At 66.3% G+C, this 16,456-nt stretch overlaps 1 protein-coding gene across 9 annotated transcripts in view; it reads right to left on the reverse strand.

The window, feature by feature from the left end:
* RBFOX3 (RNA binding fox-1 homolog 3) overlaps nucleotides 1-16,456 on the reverse strand; it is a 178,855-nt gene that overhangs the window by 24,322 nt on the left and 138,077 nt on the right. For 8 of the 9 annotated variants that reach the window (XM_042802438.1, XM_042802435.1, XM_042802439.1 and 5 more), the window contains one exon: nucleotides 9,389-9,433. Coding sequence is in view for 1 of the 9 variants with exons in the window: in XM_042802441.1 (XP_042658375.1) it covers nucleotides 5,936-5,953 (18 nt within the window). In the remaining 8 variants the exon portion in view is untranslated. Of the gene's footprint in view, nucleotides 1-5,935; nucleotides 6,232-9,388; nucleotides 9,434-16,456 lie in introns of all 9 variants that reach the window. The other variant, XM_042802441.1, reaches the window with a different exon arrangement.

Raw genomic sequence — 16,456 nt, forward strand, 5'->3', positions numbered from 1 at the left:
CACAGGGCGACGGGCAGCTCCAAAGGCCCTGGGCTGGCCTGGCTCCGCTGTGGTCCCTGCGCTGCTCTCGGGCAGAGGGGGAAAGGGATGGGCATGGCCCGATGCTCTGGGCTTGTGGTGCCCAACCAAGAGAACCATGTGAGCCGGGAGCCGGCTCCAGGATGAGGTAATCTGCCCGTCCTCCCCCGCGCCGGAGCCTGGCTCCGGGCAGGGTGACTCAAAGGTGCTCCTGGCCGGTGGCAGCACCACGAGCCCTGGCGCTGCCGGCAGCCCACGCCGCGGGGAGGTCCGGGCTGGCAGCCGCAGGGCCAGGGGAGACGCTGCAGGAACGCACGGTGTGATGGGCTGGACAGAGACCCCGGCCCTAACGGTGCAGACCCCCTGCACCACTGCCAGCAGCAAGAACTAGCCGTGTTTCCCCAGGATAAACACCTGGGCAGCGGGGAAACCGGGCACGGGCGCTCCTCCAGCCGTCACCAACATCTGCCTGGGCGCAGAGATGCCCCCCAGCAGCGGGGACCCCCCGGGGGGGCACCAGCACGGCAGGGCTGTACCAACCCACCGGCCAGCTCTGGCGTGGGGAACACGTCCCCGGCCACCACCAGCCGATTTCCCTCGCCCCGCTGCTCCCAGCCGCCGTGCCACGGCAGCCCCACGGCGCCCGGGCCCGAGGAGCCGCGGCCAGGGCTGCCCAGCCCCACAGAGCCGCAGCCCTGGAGGAACCCCTCCGAAACCGAAGTCTCCTGGAATGAAAGTTTATTTATCTGTTTAATTAAGATGTGTTCACCAGGCGCACAGACCCCGTTCCATCTGTCTCACTTACAGCCGCGTCCCAGTAAAATTAAACCTAATAAATATCAGACGAGGGAAAGCAAAGGGCACATGTAAGATATATGATCAAAGGCAGAAGTTGCACAGGGCTGCAGTTCTAAGCGCATCTTTCTCTCTGCCCTTCGGGGATGGGTTGGCGATGCGCTCCCATGCACAGGATGGGGCTGGCTTTCCTTCAAATCAGCACTATTTTCATTTTTTATTTATTTTAAATGAACCCTTGAGGGCTCCTTGGTTTTGTTTTCTGGAAGAGGGAGAACAACGTGGCACCAGGACAGGACCAGCTTCGGTCACTGGTCCGGAGCCCAGCGAGGTGCCGGAGCTGAGGGGCAGAGCCTGCGCCGGGGGGACTGACGGGCGCTCGCCCCCCGAATCACTGAGGGAACCCACCGGGGAAAGCGCGATGCTCGGGGCTGCTCCCAGGCTGCCGGGCCGCACCGGCTGCATGTGCTCGGGAGCACGGCCGGCTCCCCGCTCCCGGTGCTCAGCTCCGCTCCGCGGCACGCTCGCCTCCGCCCTTCGGAAACTTCATCTGGCAGAAACGAGGGCCCCGAGCTGTGCTGGAGCCCTGGCCAGGGCTCTGCCCCGGGGCACCCGTGGTGCTGCGCAGGCCGGCGCCGCGGCACGGCTGCGGCACCTCCCACCCACCCCTGTGCCGATGGGCCCCCGCGCACGCTGCACCAAGCCCTTGAGCACACGTCAGACCTGCTGCCCGCCAAAGGGCGGCCCCCAACGCCACGTCCGGACCCCCCCTCCGGGATGCAATGGGAAATCACAGCCGCCGGCGCTGCAGACCTCACCGGGACGCCATCCCACACCCTCTCCCGGCGGAGGGGGATGAGGCGGCGGCTCACGGACCTGCGGAGGGGACGCAATGCACAACCACGGGTGGGCTGGATGCCCCAGGGGCTGCAAGTGTCCGGTGCTTAGCGGGACCCCCGGGGCACCCCCCTGCGTGCTCCCGCTGAAAGGGGCCGCGGTGCCGCCGCGGTGGGGACCGGGCAGGTCGGGTGCTCCCGGCCTCCGCGGGGTCACCCTGCGAGCGCAGCGCCAGTGGCCCCGCAGCACCCGGGGACCGCGGCACCCGTCTAGCCCTCCCCTCCCACCCGCTCCAGGATGCCCCCAAGCCACGGCATTCATTAATTAAAACCTCATTAGTAGTTAATCATAGACATAAAGCAATTAGATGAAGGCGCTGATGGATCTGAGGTGCCGTGAAGCGAGGGGAAGGTCCTGCAGCCCGGTTGGCTCGGCCACAGGGATTGTCCCAACGCTGGGACGGGGAGAAGGGACTGACAGAGGTGACGGGCGAGAGCTCCGTTTGCCGGTGGCCTCTGCCCCTGCCACGCCATCGCTGTGCCGCTGCTCCCTCCGCTTGAGCTCTCCCCATGCTCTCCCAGCCCCTCTGTGCATGGGCAGCATCAGGATTTACCGGGACTGGACTGGGACAGAGACGTCTCTCTGACAGGCGCCGAGGAGCCGGGGGCCACGGGGGCCCTGACCGTTCCCAGTCAGGGGTCCCCCAGCTGCGGGACTCGCACCGGCACCAGCACGAACCAAAGTGCTTCCTCCTGATCCAGCGCCGCCAGCCCCAGCCGTGCCACAACTCCCGGCCAGCTCAGCTCCCACCGTCCCAGTGCCACGTGCTGCCCGAACCCCCGCGCGCTCCCCCAGCCCCGCAGACAGCCGCACAGCCACCTATAGATTTCTGGTTTCTCGCTCCATCACTAAAAGACAGATGTGGTTTAAACTAACCGCAGGCATTCAACTTCCTCTCCATCTTCCCCTGCTCCTTCATCCTCCTCCTCCCGCAGCTCTCAGGGGGTCACTGGAGCCCCCACTCGCTCTGAACTCCCAAAGAAGCTGCAGTTTGTACGGGGAATCTCCGCTCTGCACCTTCCCAGCTGCTTCTCGCTGCTGCTGACCCAGATCCTACCCCGGTCGCCAGCTGCCGCAGCGGCCATGGGGTCACAGGTAGGGGTGGTGATGTCAGCACCCAGGTATGACATCACCAGGCAGGGAGGGGACCGCGAGCAACACACAGCAAGTACCTGAGACAGCAGCTGTGGCAGCCGGGAGGGGAGCAGAAATGCAGAGAAACACAAAGTTTAACGGGATCTAGGGAAAAACCCCCTCCCTGAAACTTTCCTCGCCCACTGCGGGAGGGGACGGGACCTGGGGACCCTTCAGGCGCCGGGCAGAGCAGGAGGGTGGCTGGGCCAGCACCCCGGAACATCCCACCGCCTCTTGGGCCACCCCCCCGCCCCTCAGCCCACACGGGGAGCGCCTCGGGACCCTCAGTGCTCTCTGCAAAACGGAGCCCCGGTTGCAGCCGTCCTGCGAGACACGCGGGCAGGGAAGCCGGTGTCCCCCCGTCAGCCGGCACGAGAAACGGTGCAGGGGCAGCCGGGCACGTCCGAGCTCTGGGCTCACTGCGGGACACGCGGCAGCTCCCGCGGGGACACGGTTGACGCCTGCGGCTGGGCAGGACAAGCAGGAGCTTGTCACCGCAGCGGCAAGAGAGCCTGGCTTCTCGCCTTCAGTCAGCGTGGCCCTTCCTAAAGCCCTCTCACTTGACAAAATATTTACATGAAATGGCAATTAGGCTCCCTAGATTTAATGAGAATTAACACGCAGGCAGCAGAACCGTGGCAGAACAGCTGCTGCCGAACACCTCGAGCCCACGGGCCGCGGCAGGTCCGAGGGCTGTGCCACGCTCGGCAGGGTGCACCGCGGCGGCACTGCCGGGGCCAGAGCCACGGCCACGACAGGGGCAACGCGGGACGGGGGGTGGCGCGAGGAACGAGCACCGGCAGACCCGGGGACCCGAAATGCTGCATTCCCACGGCCCCCCCCTTCCCCGGGATCAGACCCGCTGCCCATCGAGGGGTTCCCAAGAAAATGCCCCCCCCCCCCCCCGAGCTGGTGCAATGCTGCACACTGGCCTTGCAGGCTGCAGTGCGGGGGGGCTTCAGCATCAGCCTGTGGGGTGCCAGTGCAAGGGGCAGGGTGGGATGGCTGGGGCCGGCCGGGGGGGCCAGCGCATCCCCGAGCAGGGGCGAGAATGGGGGCACGCGTGGCTCTGCTGGTGCTGGGCACGGGGCGGCCCGGGCTGGGAGACCATCGGGAGCGGCAGACCGGGGCCCTGGGCAGAGGGGGAGCACCAGGCAGGAGGTGCTCTGGAAGCAGACACTCAATCCTCATTATAAGGCTTTTTAAATGCACAGACAGGGTATTAGCGTTTAAACAGGCTCTAGGACTCCAGGGCAAACTTTAAAAATCATAATATTTATAGAACCCTCCCTCCACTCGCCCCACATGCTCTTTATTTCGCCTGCAATTACTGCTAATTTGAAGACATTTTGCTTTGGCATCTCAGCCGGCTGCGGTGTCGGTTGCCGAGCCCCCCCCGCTGCCGCCTGCCACCGCAGCGCTCCCCGCAGTGCTCCCGACGGTGGCCACGCTCCCGCCACGCAGGGAAACCAAACCCCTCCGCTGCCTCCCACGCTCGCGACGGAGAGACGCCCGCGATGCCAAGAAATGACGCTCAGCCGGGAGCAAAGCCCTGGCACGGCCTCTCTCCCAGCAGGGCTGGGGATGCCGCCGCGCCCCGCGCGATGCCGAGACCTGGCCGTCGCGGGGCCCGTGCGTGGCGCGGGCTGGGGAAGGGAGACCCCCGAGTGCCGCTGCCCTGCCCTGTGCCGCAAACGTGCTGCGGGGAGCCGCGCTGGAGCTCCGGCGGGGGCCGGCACCCCGGGGCTGCTGCCCCGCGCCCTGCCCCGGCTGCGGCTCCGCGAAGCCACGCGGCGCCTACGGAGCCGCAAGCGGATGCTCCGGAGCAGTTTGCTGCTCCCACGGCCGTGGCGGCTCATTAAGTCCCTGGGCAGAATTAACGTCACAGCAGGAGAAGGCGCTGCGAGTTCCGACGGGCTCCCGGCTGGCGGGGATCGGTGGCTGCACCCAGGACTCTCATGACAAAGCACCTTACGCCTGAAAGCTGCTTCCCTGAGAAACAATGAATTCGCATTATCCTCCTCCTGCCCGTCAGCTCCTTTCCCTACATCCCCCTTCGCCCGGCTCTGTCTGCTCTGCTCCTTGCTCCGGAACCCAGGGGAGCGTGTCACCCCCCAAGGGCTGCTGCAGCCCCCCAGGCCCCGGCCAGCTCCGGAGGAGCAGGACCAGGACGGAGGGGGCAGAAGGAGCCGGTGCCACTGGCTTAAGCCCCAGCTCGTGGCCGGGGTGCCACAGGGATGGCGCAGAGCCGGACGCTTAGCCCAGCTTCTGCACCTTTGGGGAGGATGTGCAGCCCTGGAGGGGGGGCACTGCTGGCCCCTGTCCCCTTCCCCTCTGCTCGCTGTCCCAGCCGCGTCAGGAGAGCAGCGCCCACCCGCATTCAGCATCCCGACCCCGAGCAAAGGGCCTGAAGAGGCCCCATTACATCCCGCCCCCCCCGCCCCTGCTCAAAGCCCTTCGGATGACCGGGGGGGTCTCAGCCGATCCCCCCTTGCTCTGGTTGGCTCGACAGCTCTGACAGCTCAGGGAGAGCCTGAGCCCCCGCAGAGCATCCCCCCCCCCCCCCAGCCGTGCCCCCCCAGAGCCAGGCTCAGCGGGGCACGACTGGGCAGAACCGTGCAGGGCTCCAACCCGCCAGAACAGGGACTGCGGTGCTGCGGGGGGGCCTCAGCGTCCCCCTGGCCACCAGCCTCAGTGCTGGGTTACAAGTGTGGGGGCCGCCCCACACGCAGCCCCCAGAGCCTGGGCGGGCACCCCCGGGGGACAGACGGCGAGGGAGGCTCCGCACAGACCCATCACCCGGACATCCCGCTGCCACCGCGGCCCCCTCCTCGCACAGCCCCCCCCCGGGCAGGCTCCGGCACCCACCACTCACCACCCCGGCACAGCCGGGAAGGGCCGGGGTTGTGTGTGGGGGTTCTGGGCTGCTGCCCCACTCCTCCCTGATGCCAGGCCTGCCTCCAGCACCGCGGCACGTCCCCTGCCCGCGGCCGGCCAGCGGCTCAGCTGGGATGCAAGGAAAGACGCCGACCCCGAGCAAAACCCCGGCAGAGAGGGAGGGGAAATGCCCGCCCTGGGTGGTGGTACCTACCCAAAAATACATCATCATGGTGGCAGCGGGGTGCTGAGGAGCTCCGCAGGATCGGTGGGAGGGTGGTGGGCTGCTCCCCCGCGCCGGCCGTGCTGGGTGCCGCTCCTCCTCGGCGGGGTCTCTCCCCCCGGGCGCTCGCCGTCCGGCTCCAGCGCCGAGGGCTGGTGCAGCCGGGTGCCCGGCACGCTTGCCTCCCCTCCCCGGCGCGGCGTGGTCACTCGCCCCAGGCCACCGCACGCTTCAGAGCCGGCTGCCGGCGTCTGACATGCTGCTGCTGGGCGGGCTGGAGAGTGGGGCTGGAGGGTGGACACGGGGGCAGCCCCGGGTGGGTGATGGGGCAGGGGATTATTCACCCCAGGGGGACAAAAAAAAAAAAAAAAAAAAAAAAAAAGGAAAAACGAGAGGGAAGGGATAAAAATGAAATCCTCTCTGGCGTCTTTAAGAGCAAAGGGAAGGGCGAGCGTGCGAGGGGGAGCCGGGGAGCGCCCGGGCGGGGGTCCGGGGCTGGGCTGGGTGCTGAGGGCGGCCGGCAGCGGCAGTGTGGGCGCTCGCCGGCGCAGCGTGGGCTCCGGCGCTGACACTCCGAGGAGCCGATGTCCTGCCTCAGCATTTTTCAAGCTACCCTGTCAATAAGGGAATCGGCCGCTCTCGTGGTTAACCTGCGAGGTGCCAGCCGGCTGCCGGCTCCCCCCCGGCGGGCAGAGGTTTTTAGGGGTGCCTGCTCCCCACCTTGGCAGGCAGGGATGCTTGGCCGGGCTCTGGTAGGCCCTGCAGGGATGGGCTGTCTCGGGGGGCCCAGCATCACCCGCTTTGCAGGATGCGGCCGCCGTGGCCCGAGGGGGGGGGCAGAGCCAGCAGCTCCCAGTCCCCGTAGGCGGGAGCAATGGGGACGGTCCCCGCACAAGCCGGCTGTCCTGCAGCCCGGGACGTGGCCACCATGACCTGCGCAACAAGGGCACCCCGAAGTCCCCACCAACACCGGGGCAGTGGCCGTCCCCAGAGCCCCAGCTTTGCGCCCCGGCAGACCCCCGGGACGGAGACCCGGCCCCCCGGGGACACCCCACACGGGGACAAGCCCTGCTCAGGGCTCCCGGGGCGACACGGACCTTCCCCGCGGGGAGTGGGCCCCCGGCAGTCGTGGCGGGCACGGCAGCACTGCTCGCCGGGCACTAAATCTCCCGTCCTCCCGGGGCACCGCGCGGCAGAGGGGAGCGAGGGGACCGTGTGCGCTGAACCAGGCACGGCAGCAAGGGAATAAATAAGAATAAGGGAAGGCACGGGAGCGAGAGGGGTGGCAGATCGGTCTCTGGGGCCCAGCTGGCTCTGACATCTCCAGCCCCATAATCATATTCAAAGCAGTGCTGGGCTGAGGCATTTCTCCTCCAGCACAGCAATAAAAGAAAGCAACACTCTCAATAATTCAGCACTAGGAGAGGGTGATAAAGCAGAGGAGCCACCACTGCAGGCAGCTGGGGCGGGGGGCTTCCTACTCCCTCTTATATCTTGGTGATCAAAACCCTCTCCTCTTTCTCCATGCTGTGCAAACACAGCCCACCAGACCCCCACGCTGCTGCCTGGGACGTGCTCTCAGTGTGTGCCAGCTGCAGGGAGGCCCGGGGCAGCGGGGCCCAGTGCAGCAGAATAAAACCCCTCCATCACCACGCAAGCTGCAACCTGGGGGGGGGGGTGTCACTGGGCAGGGGGGGCAGCACCATCCTGGCGCCAGGGCAGGGTCGGCAGTGGGAGCACTCCCCCAGCTCAGCTCCATTCCCAGCACTGTTTCACCTTCTGCCGCTCCAGCAGCCCCAGCCCCACACCCCCACACCCCCCCTCGCCCCGAGGTGCCTTTGCAAACGGCGCCTGTCACCCCGCAGCCACGTCCCAGCTCTCCTGCCCAAAGGACACCGGCCCCGCTGCTGCCCCAGCTCCGTTGTGGGGCACGGCTCCTCTCCAGACACAACCGTGCGGGCAGGGCCTGGCACCCTCCGGGCACCCACAGCCCCAGGGACCGACCCGAGAGCCGCCCGTCCCCCCCACGCAGCCGGACACCGGGAGGGAGCGAAGCCCTCGCTCCGGCACGGGGAGCAAGTACAGCCGCGAATGCCAGAGGTGGGGAGCAAGTCCCGAAGGCACCAGGACAGACACGAATGCCAGAAGCGGGGGTGAGCCCTGGGCCCTCCGGGAGCTCCCTGCCCGTCCTGCTGCCCAGCCCCGGGGTCACCAGCGCCCTGCCCGCGCTGCCGGGCTTCGCCAAACAGCCCAGCACGGAGCCAGCCGAAGCTCGGGCTCTCGCTTCCACCGTGCCGCAGCACCCCCAGCTCCCTGCACCCCACGCCGCTGCTGCCGACCGGCCCGCTGCCCCCCCAGGCTCCCACCCACAGCCCAGCCTTCGGCCCATGAATCCTGGCTCGTGCTGCCGGCGAGCCCAGCTCCCACCCCAGCCCTCCCACTCCTTCTAGCAGCTCCTTTTCCACGTTTCTCATGGCACCTCAGGACCACGACCCCCTCCTCATAGGTCGCCTTCATCCTTGTCCTGCTGATGGCAAGAGATGAGAGCACTCCCTCCCCAAACGCCTCTTCTGTCCATCACTTTTTCATGGTGACAGCTCCTAGTGCCTCGGCCACCCCCCCCGGCCCCCACTGCTGCACAGGCAAAGGGAAGGACGCTCATCCCCAGCCCCTTGTCTTATTTTCGCTCCTCTGCTTTACCAGCTTAGACCAGGGGGGAGCAGGATGGACCTTCGGGGGGATCTGGTGTCCCCCCGCGGTGATGGGACCGGAGGCTACTGCTGTGAAGCTCCGCAACACAAAGTTATGATGGGAACGAGCCACCCCCATCTGCTCGGTGGGCACCGGGCTGGCAGGGGGGCACCCGGCCCGGCCCCCCCTTTCATGTGCCCGAGCTGGTTCTCAGCCCGGAGGACACTGAGCTGGTGTGACACCTCGCAGCACAGGCTGCAGGACCCTGGGGCAAACATCCCCCGTGGTGGGCAGTTCCCTGGTGCCAGCCCGGGGAGGGCAGGGTCCCCTCGGCAGGACTGCTCCCGAGAGCCGCACAGAGCACAGACAGACAGACAGCAACGTCAGCACACACGGACAGCTCACAGACACCGCAGCCCGCGGCCCTCCTCACCCGGGACTCACTCCACTCACGTCATGCCTGCGCGGGGGCTCAGCGCCCGGTGGGTGCTGGGGGCCGCTGATGGAGAGGAGCAGGCGGCCTTCCTCCCGGCCCCCAGAGCCGCGGGCAGAGGGTGCTGCCCCGTCCCACCCAGCCCCGCACAGCTCAGGCACCGGCACCCATCGCCTGCTCCTAGACATGCAGGTTTTAACATGCAGCTTTTAGCATGGACCCCGGGGGGACCCCGCAGCCGAGGGGGCCCAGGAGCCGCTGCCCGAGCCCCAGCACAGCCCCCCGCCTCTCCGGCCCCTCAGAAGCAAACGCCTCCGTACCTTTTATTCAGCCCAGCTCCTCCTGTGGTGCTCGCGCTGGGCTCTCTAAGAAAAGACAAGAAAGAGAAGAAAGAATTAAAATCAATGATCATCATCGCTAACCTGCTTACAGTCAATGCCATTTGCTCATTGACTGGCAAAACGTTTGAATACGAGTGTGACCGTGAGCGTTGTCCCCCCGGGCGCGTAGAGGAGGAGCCGGCAGCCAGGCTGGGGGGCTCAGCCCGGGGCAGCTGAGCCCCGGTGCGGGAGCGGGACCCCTGCCCCCAGCGCTGCCAGTGCACCTTGAACCTGACCCAGCTGCTGCTGGGCACGGGCCCCTTCCTCGGCTTCCCCGGGACGCCGCAAGCGCAGCCCACAGCTCAGCGGGGTTGGGTAGGACAGAGCCGTCACCGAAGCGCCGGACGCACAGCCCGTTCGGCGTGCCCCAAGCCCTCTGCCTGCACCCAAGGGTGCTCCTGGCATTTCTGCCCCCGCCCCCCAGTGCCCATCCCTGCCCCTCGCTCCCCGGTACGGTGCCACGCTCCCACGAGGAGCGAGCCCTGCAGCGCACGGCTCTGCCGCTGCCGTCCCGGCTCCAGGCACTTCTTGGAGAGTATCGCCAAATTTCAAAGAAAACTTCCTGAAAGCGGCACTTCAGCTAATTGGCTTTTGCAATGTTGCCAATGCAAATGTTCATAAATCATGTCAGACCCTCAAAAATAATGAGAACAGCTTATACATCACGAGAGTTTTTAAAAAAGAGTAAGCGAGGGCTGTTTCTGTTTGTTCCCCACTTCTCTGGGGACCTGGCGGTGTCGAGCCCCGCAGCCCGTCCCCGCCGGGCAGCAGCAGCTTTACACTTAAACTCCTCTGATCCCCCCCAGGTGGCAGCACCCTAGGACAAGGCAGCCCTGGGTGCACAAGCGTGGGTGTACGGACCCCGGGGCCGGGCGAGGCTCCAGACCCCCGGCCGGACCCGGACCGGGGGAGCGGCCGCGCACGGTGGTGGCTCAGGAATGGAGCCGGCTCCCAGGCACTTCTGTTAGCAAACACGGCTCTTAGCCGCACAGCAGGATAATCAATTATGGTAATTCCTGCCTCAATGAATCAGATTCATGGAGGAGCACAGCTCATTAGGCTGGTGCTGACTTCCATTAGTGCTCTTATGATAAAAACCCTCCAGAAAGCTCTCGCCCAGCCAGATGTGTTTTCCAGGCTCGGGGGTCCCCCCTCCCTGGCCCCCCACACCAGGGCAGACTCAGCTGTGGGAACAGCCCGGCACGGCTGTGGGCCCGGCAGAGCCCCCTGCCTCGCAGCAACAGCCCTGGAGCTCTTCCCCAGCTCTGCCGGGACGGTGCACGCCGGGATCCCCGGCTCTGCCGGGACGGTGCGCGCCGGGATCCCTGGCTCTGCCGGGACGGTGCGCGCCGGGATCCCCGGCTCTGCCGGGACGGTGCACGCCGGGATCCCCGGCTCTGCCGGGACGGTGCGCGCCGGGATCCCCGGCTCTGCCGGGACGGTGCGCGCCGGGATCCCCGGCTCTGCCGGGACGGTGCGCGCCGGGATCCCCGGCTCTGCCGGGACGGTGCGCGCCGGGATCCCCGGCTCTGCTGGGACGGTGCGCGCCAGGATCCCTGGCTCTGCCGGGACGGTGCGCGCCAGGATCCCCAGCTGGGGAGGCAGGAGACAGCAAAGCGGGAGCTGAGAACTCCAGCGTGTGCTACAGCCAGTTTGGGTGTGCTGGGAGCCCAGACAGCCTGTTTGGCAATGAATAATTGAAGGCCGCTTGCTCTCCTCGGGGAGGTACAGTGATGGGTAAAATCTCATTTCCCAAACACATTTCCCAAGGAAGGCGCCTTCTGAGAAACTCCCCACGGCAGCTCGAGGCCCCGGCAGCCTGGATGCGCCGCGCTCGCCTGTGCAGCCGGGAGCTCGCCGAGCCCGGCACCAGCCCAGGCAGAAATCCCAGGTGGTCCCAGGCACCGCAGGGCCCGGGATGCTCTGGCGAAACCTCCTGGGGCCGCCCCCCAGGGACCCGCGCCCAGAACCGGCGAGCGCGGCGCAGGGCAGCTCACGAGCACAGCCCGACCCAGCCAAAACCACCCAGATTGGGGAGGGGGGTGTCTGCGCGGGGCCCCCTGGAAACGCGGCCCGGGTCCCCCAGCCCGGCAGCCGCGCGGGGCCCCACGGATGCTGCACCCCCACAACCCCCACCCCCACTTGGCAGCCGTGGGGCAAACCCTGCGGCAAGCCTGGGCGAGCCGCCCCGCTCTGCTTTGCTGGGAAACTTCTCAGTAGTTTTTCAAAGTACGTTTTGACCCCTCCTTCCCTCCACCAAAAATCCTAAATTAATTTTGCTTTTAATTAAATTCATTAGCAAAGATTATCTGGCTGAGGAAAAATAATATCCTGCCCCTCCCCCAGCAGCCCTCTCTATTTATATCCCCTATATACATAAGCAGCAGTGAATATTTCTTTATGGGCCATTAAAGGTTTAATGTTTAATTTATAACCACGTTCTCTGGCGGGCGGGATGGCCAGGCACAATGTCAACACTTTTAATTAAATGAGAAGGATTTTTTTTTTTTTTTTTTTTTTAACTAAGAAAGATAAAACGCCCCGTTCCCAGCAGCCCCGAGGTGCACGGCAGGAGCGGGCAGGGGGCCGGGGCGCGGGGCTGGCTCTGGCACCGCAGCTCCGGGGATGTGTCGGCTCCGCCGCGCTGCCAGCCGGGGGCTGTGGGCAGGAGCTGCTCGGGCCGCGGGTGCGGGGCTGTCAGCAGCACAGCTCCGGGGCTGAGCGACCGCTCAGGGGAGTCCTCACACCAGCCGCTGCGGTCCAGAAAGCGGGGTCACTTCTTGGGGACAGTGACAACCCTCTCTTTGGTAACCCCCCCCCCCCACCTCCCCAATACTGCAACCGGCCGGCTCCGGGCTGGGCAGGGGGGTGGCACACATGCTGCTCGTCCCTTCCCGGGGCTGGGCAGGGGCCCCGGCTCCAGCCGTGAGCAACTCGGGGGCAGAGGCGAGCGCTGGCGCGGGCGACGCTGAGCAACCTGCAGCTCCCCCCACCCAGGGAGAACGGTCTCCTTTGGCGAGGGGCAACCGGAGCCCAGCAGGGAGGGGACGGCCCGGCCCCCGCCAGCATCGCCAGCCCTCACTCTGGTTACCGAAACACCAGCTTGCCGTAAACCTTTCAACCAAAATTCCTGCTGGAACTCTTGCTCGTTCCCTGGCACCTCCTCCCGCATCACCGCCTCCTCCCTCCACGCCCGGGGAGGACCAGGAGCTTCTGACACACGCGTGGCCCGTGAAACCCCCCGGCAGAGCCACGCAGCACCCGCCGGCATGGCCAGCACCACTGGAGGAGTCCGGCGTTCCCGGCTCACCCCGCTGCCATCCCCCCACGGCCCCCTGTCCCACCCCCCATCAGACACAGGGGCCACAGGAGCGAAGGAGGAGCGTGTCCAGCCGCAGAGCCGGCCCGTGTGGGGCTGGGCACCCCCCGAGCCCCTGCACTGCTCCCAGTGCCCTCCCAGCAGCGGCAGCCTCAGCTCTGGGCGGCGGGAGAGCAGAGCCCTTCCTGCCTGGAGCCCGGAGAGGGGCAGCTCTGAGTAGGCAGGTTCCCATTAATGGAGTATTTTATCTTACAGGAGAGATTAAATCTCTGCACAGAGAAGCGCAAAAGAGCTGATTCAGCAGCTGGCCGGGGGGCGGCAGGTTCAGCCATAAGCATTTGGCTCTGGCACAGCACTTCAGCGCTTCCCCCTCCGCCGGGCAGCGTCCAGCCCCTGCACCCCAGTCCCTGCCCCAGCCCCTGCACCCCGATCCCTGGGCGGACAGGACCAGCCCCGTGCCAGTCCTCTGCCGTGCACCCGGCGAGCCGAGCGCCCCGTGAGCTGCCTTCCTCCCTGCCTGTCATCCTCGGCACAGCGAGGGCGGGTTGGCAGGATGCGTCCCAGCCTGGCCGCCGTGCCCACAGGAGCGTGCCAGGGCACCGGGGTCCCTCCCTCGTCCCTCGTCAGGCAGCCGGGTCCCCAGCGCGTCCCTCCCCGGAGGGCTCCGCTGCCCTTTGCCTGCCCGCACCGTGACGGGTGCCCCTTGCGACGCCGTGCCCGGATCTGCGCTCCCACGGACACGAATCTCACGTCCTGCGTGGGTCTGCGTCGGCTACGAAGCCAAGTAAGAGGCAGAGGGGCCACTCGCTCCTCACGCACATGCGAGCGCACACGCGTGCACGCGAGGAGCAGGCGTGCGAGGGCTGGCCACCACCGCTGTGAGCCAGGGAGCGGAGTGGTGATGGCACTGTGCCGCTCACTAAAAGCATGAGTGTCACTAAATCAATAATTCATTTACTTTAATGAGATAAGTACTTTGAAAACTAATTGCAAACCTGCTCCATTTACTCCAATCCGTTATAGCCTTTAATGTAAATGGCAGAAGCACCGCTGGAGGAAGGGGAAGGGCTTTTGGTGGGAGATAGTGTGTCGTCCTTCCCCCTTCTTCTAAGAAAGAGAAATATCAGTCATAAATGAGCATGGTGGAAAATGAAGTAACCGGCTGAATCACCGCGTGGAAGCCCCAATGACGGAGCAAGGGATGAACCCAGCCCAGCTTCTTGGGGCCACCGCTGTCCCGCTGCCCATGCTGACACCACAGAGGGGTCCACCAAGAAATCACTCCCAAAGGACTGTCACCAGCATCGGGGAGACGACGGAGGGGCAGAAAATATTCCCGGGATGCGGGAGGTGCCGAGCTCCAGCGAGCTGCCGGCGGCACGGCCGGTGGCTGGGATGGCTCGGGCGGGCTGCGGTCAGCCCCCACGCAATGGGCAACCCCACGGGGAGAGGAACCAGCTCCGGAGCCCCAAATCGGGCCCGGCGGGGAGCGCTTCCCCAGCCTGCTGCCATCAGCGCAGGCTCTCGGCTCTGCCTCAGGCAGGACCCGCCAGTGCCCTCCCGGTGCTGCCCATCCCGGCACCGGGGCGGCAGAGGGGGACGGCGATGGGGCCTCGCTCCTGGGCTGTGCAGCAGACCCCCCCCCCCGGCCGGACCGCGGGCTGGCTGCCGCACACACTGCAGGTGGTCGCTATTACGATTCGCGGCTCGTTATAAAAACCACCGCCGGATCGCTGGCACAGCATCCTCCAACGCCAGCCGGCAGCTGCCAGCTCCTCCAGCCTCAGCAGGAGCGGCCCCTTCCCACGGCTCCAGCACCCGGCAGGCAGCGGGGAGCCCCTCCGGCGCGGCTGGGGAGCAGGGGTGGGCAGGGGGGGTCCTGCCAGGCCCCAGCACCATTCCTGAAAAGGAGCGAGCGGCTCCCGGCAGCGATGCCGACGTGTTCCTGAACGGCAGCCGGAGCGGGAGCTGGACGCCAAGGGCTCTCTTCTCGCTTGCTGGAGCAAATGGCAGGTCATAAAAAGGAACCGTGACAGAAGAGAAAATGTTCCAGAGTCCACAAGGACCAGCCCAGGGTAAATCCATCTGCTCAGCAATTTAGCTAGAAAATCCTTTCCAATCATCCGTGCTGTAGGCCCTTCACCCCCACCGCGCAGCCCTGGGCAGAGTGTTCCCCACTCCGGCTCCGCCGGCAGCTCACGCGTGGCCCCGGCGCTTGGTGACCCCAGAGCACGTCTCGGGGGGGGGACGCTCGGGGAGGGGGCCACGCTGCCCCTCACAGCACACCCAGGCCAAGCCCAACGTGCCAGGGACCCTCTTGCTGGCGCTGCCGCAGCCGGTGGCAAAGGGCGACCCAAACCGTGCGCCCAGGCAGGCGGCGGGCAGGGACCCTGGGCAGAGGGCAGGTCTGGATGGACAGACAGACGGTGGCACCGGCTGCGGGCTCTTCCCCGAGCTGCCGGCTCGCTCAGGAGGAAGGGCACCCCGTCCCCCCCCCCCGCATCCCGGATCCCCCTGCACCACTTGCGGGATGCAGGAGGGCTCCCAGGAAGCCCAAATCCTGCAGGCAGGGGCAGGGGGGCAGCCCCCAGCAGGCAGCCCCCGGAGCCGCGGCTGAGGAGAGGCGGGATAATCCCCTCCTGGCAGAGGACCCGGCGTGGCTCAGCCTCTCGCTGCTGCCGCGGTGCGAACAGACCCGGAGACGTCCCTGCAGGCGTCCCTGCGAATCCCACCTCAGCCGCTCCTGTCTCACGGAAAATCAATGGCAAGCATCTCAATTAATCACACCGGGGGCAAATTGATTAGGAGCCTAAATAAGGTCAACATGGTTGTCTGCTTATAGGGTAGGACCCCTTAATCATCATTTTATCTGCAATAGGCTGCGGAACCTGCAATCACACCGTCTTTGGGAGCACGGAGGGATTTTTCACTTATCTCCTGCAATTGCTAGGGCCAGCAGAACAGGAGCCACGGCTCTGCCGTAACGGAGCTGAATTCCAGCATGCAGCAACCACCCAGCCACACGCAGCTGCGAGACCCGAGCGTGAGACCCCGCGGCCCACCGAGCCCAGCCGCCGCCTCTGACTCAGGGAGACAAAAGCAATTAAGCACTGCTGCTGTAGGTGCAGTACATCCCCTCCTGACCCCAAAACCAACAGCTTATACTGGAGATTTGATTAGCCCTGTCATTATCTTAGATTGCATACCTGAAAATATTGTTAGTGGTCACAGCGGCACTGAACCTTTGCGGAAGCCCAGCCACAGGTCTCCTCTCAGCTGCCCTTGGCACCTGGAAATCCCCGGGGCTGCTGCTCCGCTCCTCGGAGCCTCTCGCTCTTGTCTCTGCAAAACCTGCCGTGCTCGGTGCAGGGAGCAGCCCGCTCCTCGGGAGCCGAGGGGCTCTACAGCCTGACCCTGTCCCCCCCCCGCCCTGCAGGGTATTTTCTATGGACCCGTGTCCTGCCCAGCGTCCCCAGCACCCGCCGCCCAGGGGGACCCGCTGCCCCCCCGTCGCCTGCCACGGCTCACACCCTGCCCAGACCCTGCTCGGCCCGAGGGCTGGCGGGGCAGACCAGCCCTGGCGGGGGGGCAGGGGGGTCTCCGGTCCCCGCTACCAGGACTGCTGGCACGGTTTGAGGGGGGCAGCGTGGGACAGAGAGCAACTCGGGGCTGGCGGAGCTCGTCTTCCC

This window comes from Tyto alba, unplaced genomic scaffold (assembly GCF_018691265.1).
Source record: "Tyto alba isolate M040663 unplaced genomic scaffold, T.alba_DEE_v4.0 Super-Scaffold_39, whole genome shotgun sequence".
Taxonomy (NCBI): Eukaryota; Metazoa; Chordata; class Aves; order Strigiformes; family Tytonidae; genus Tyto; species Tyto alba.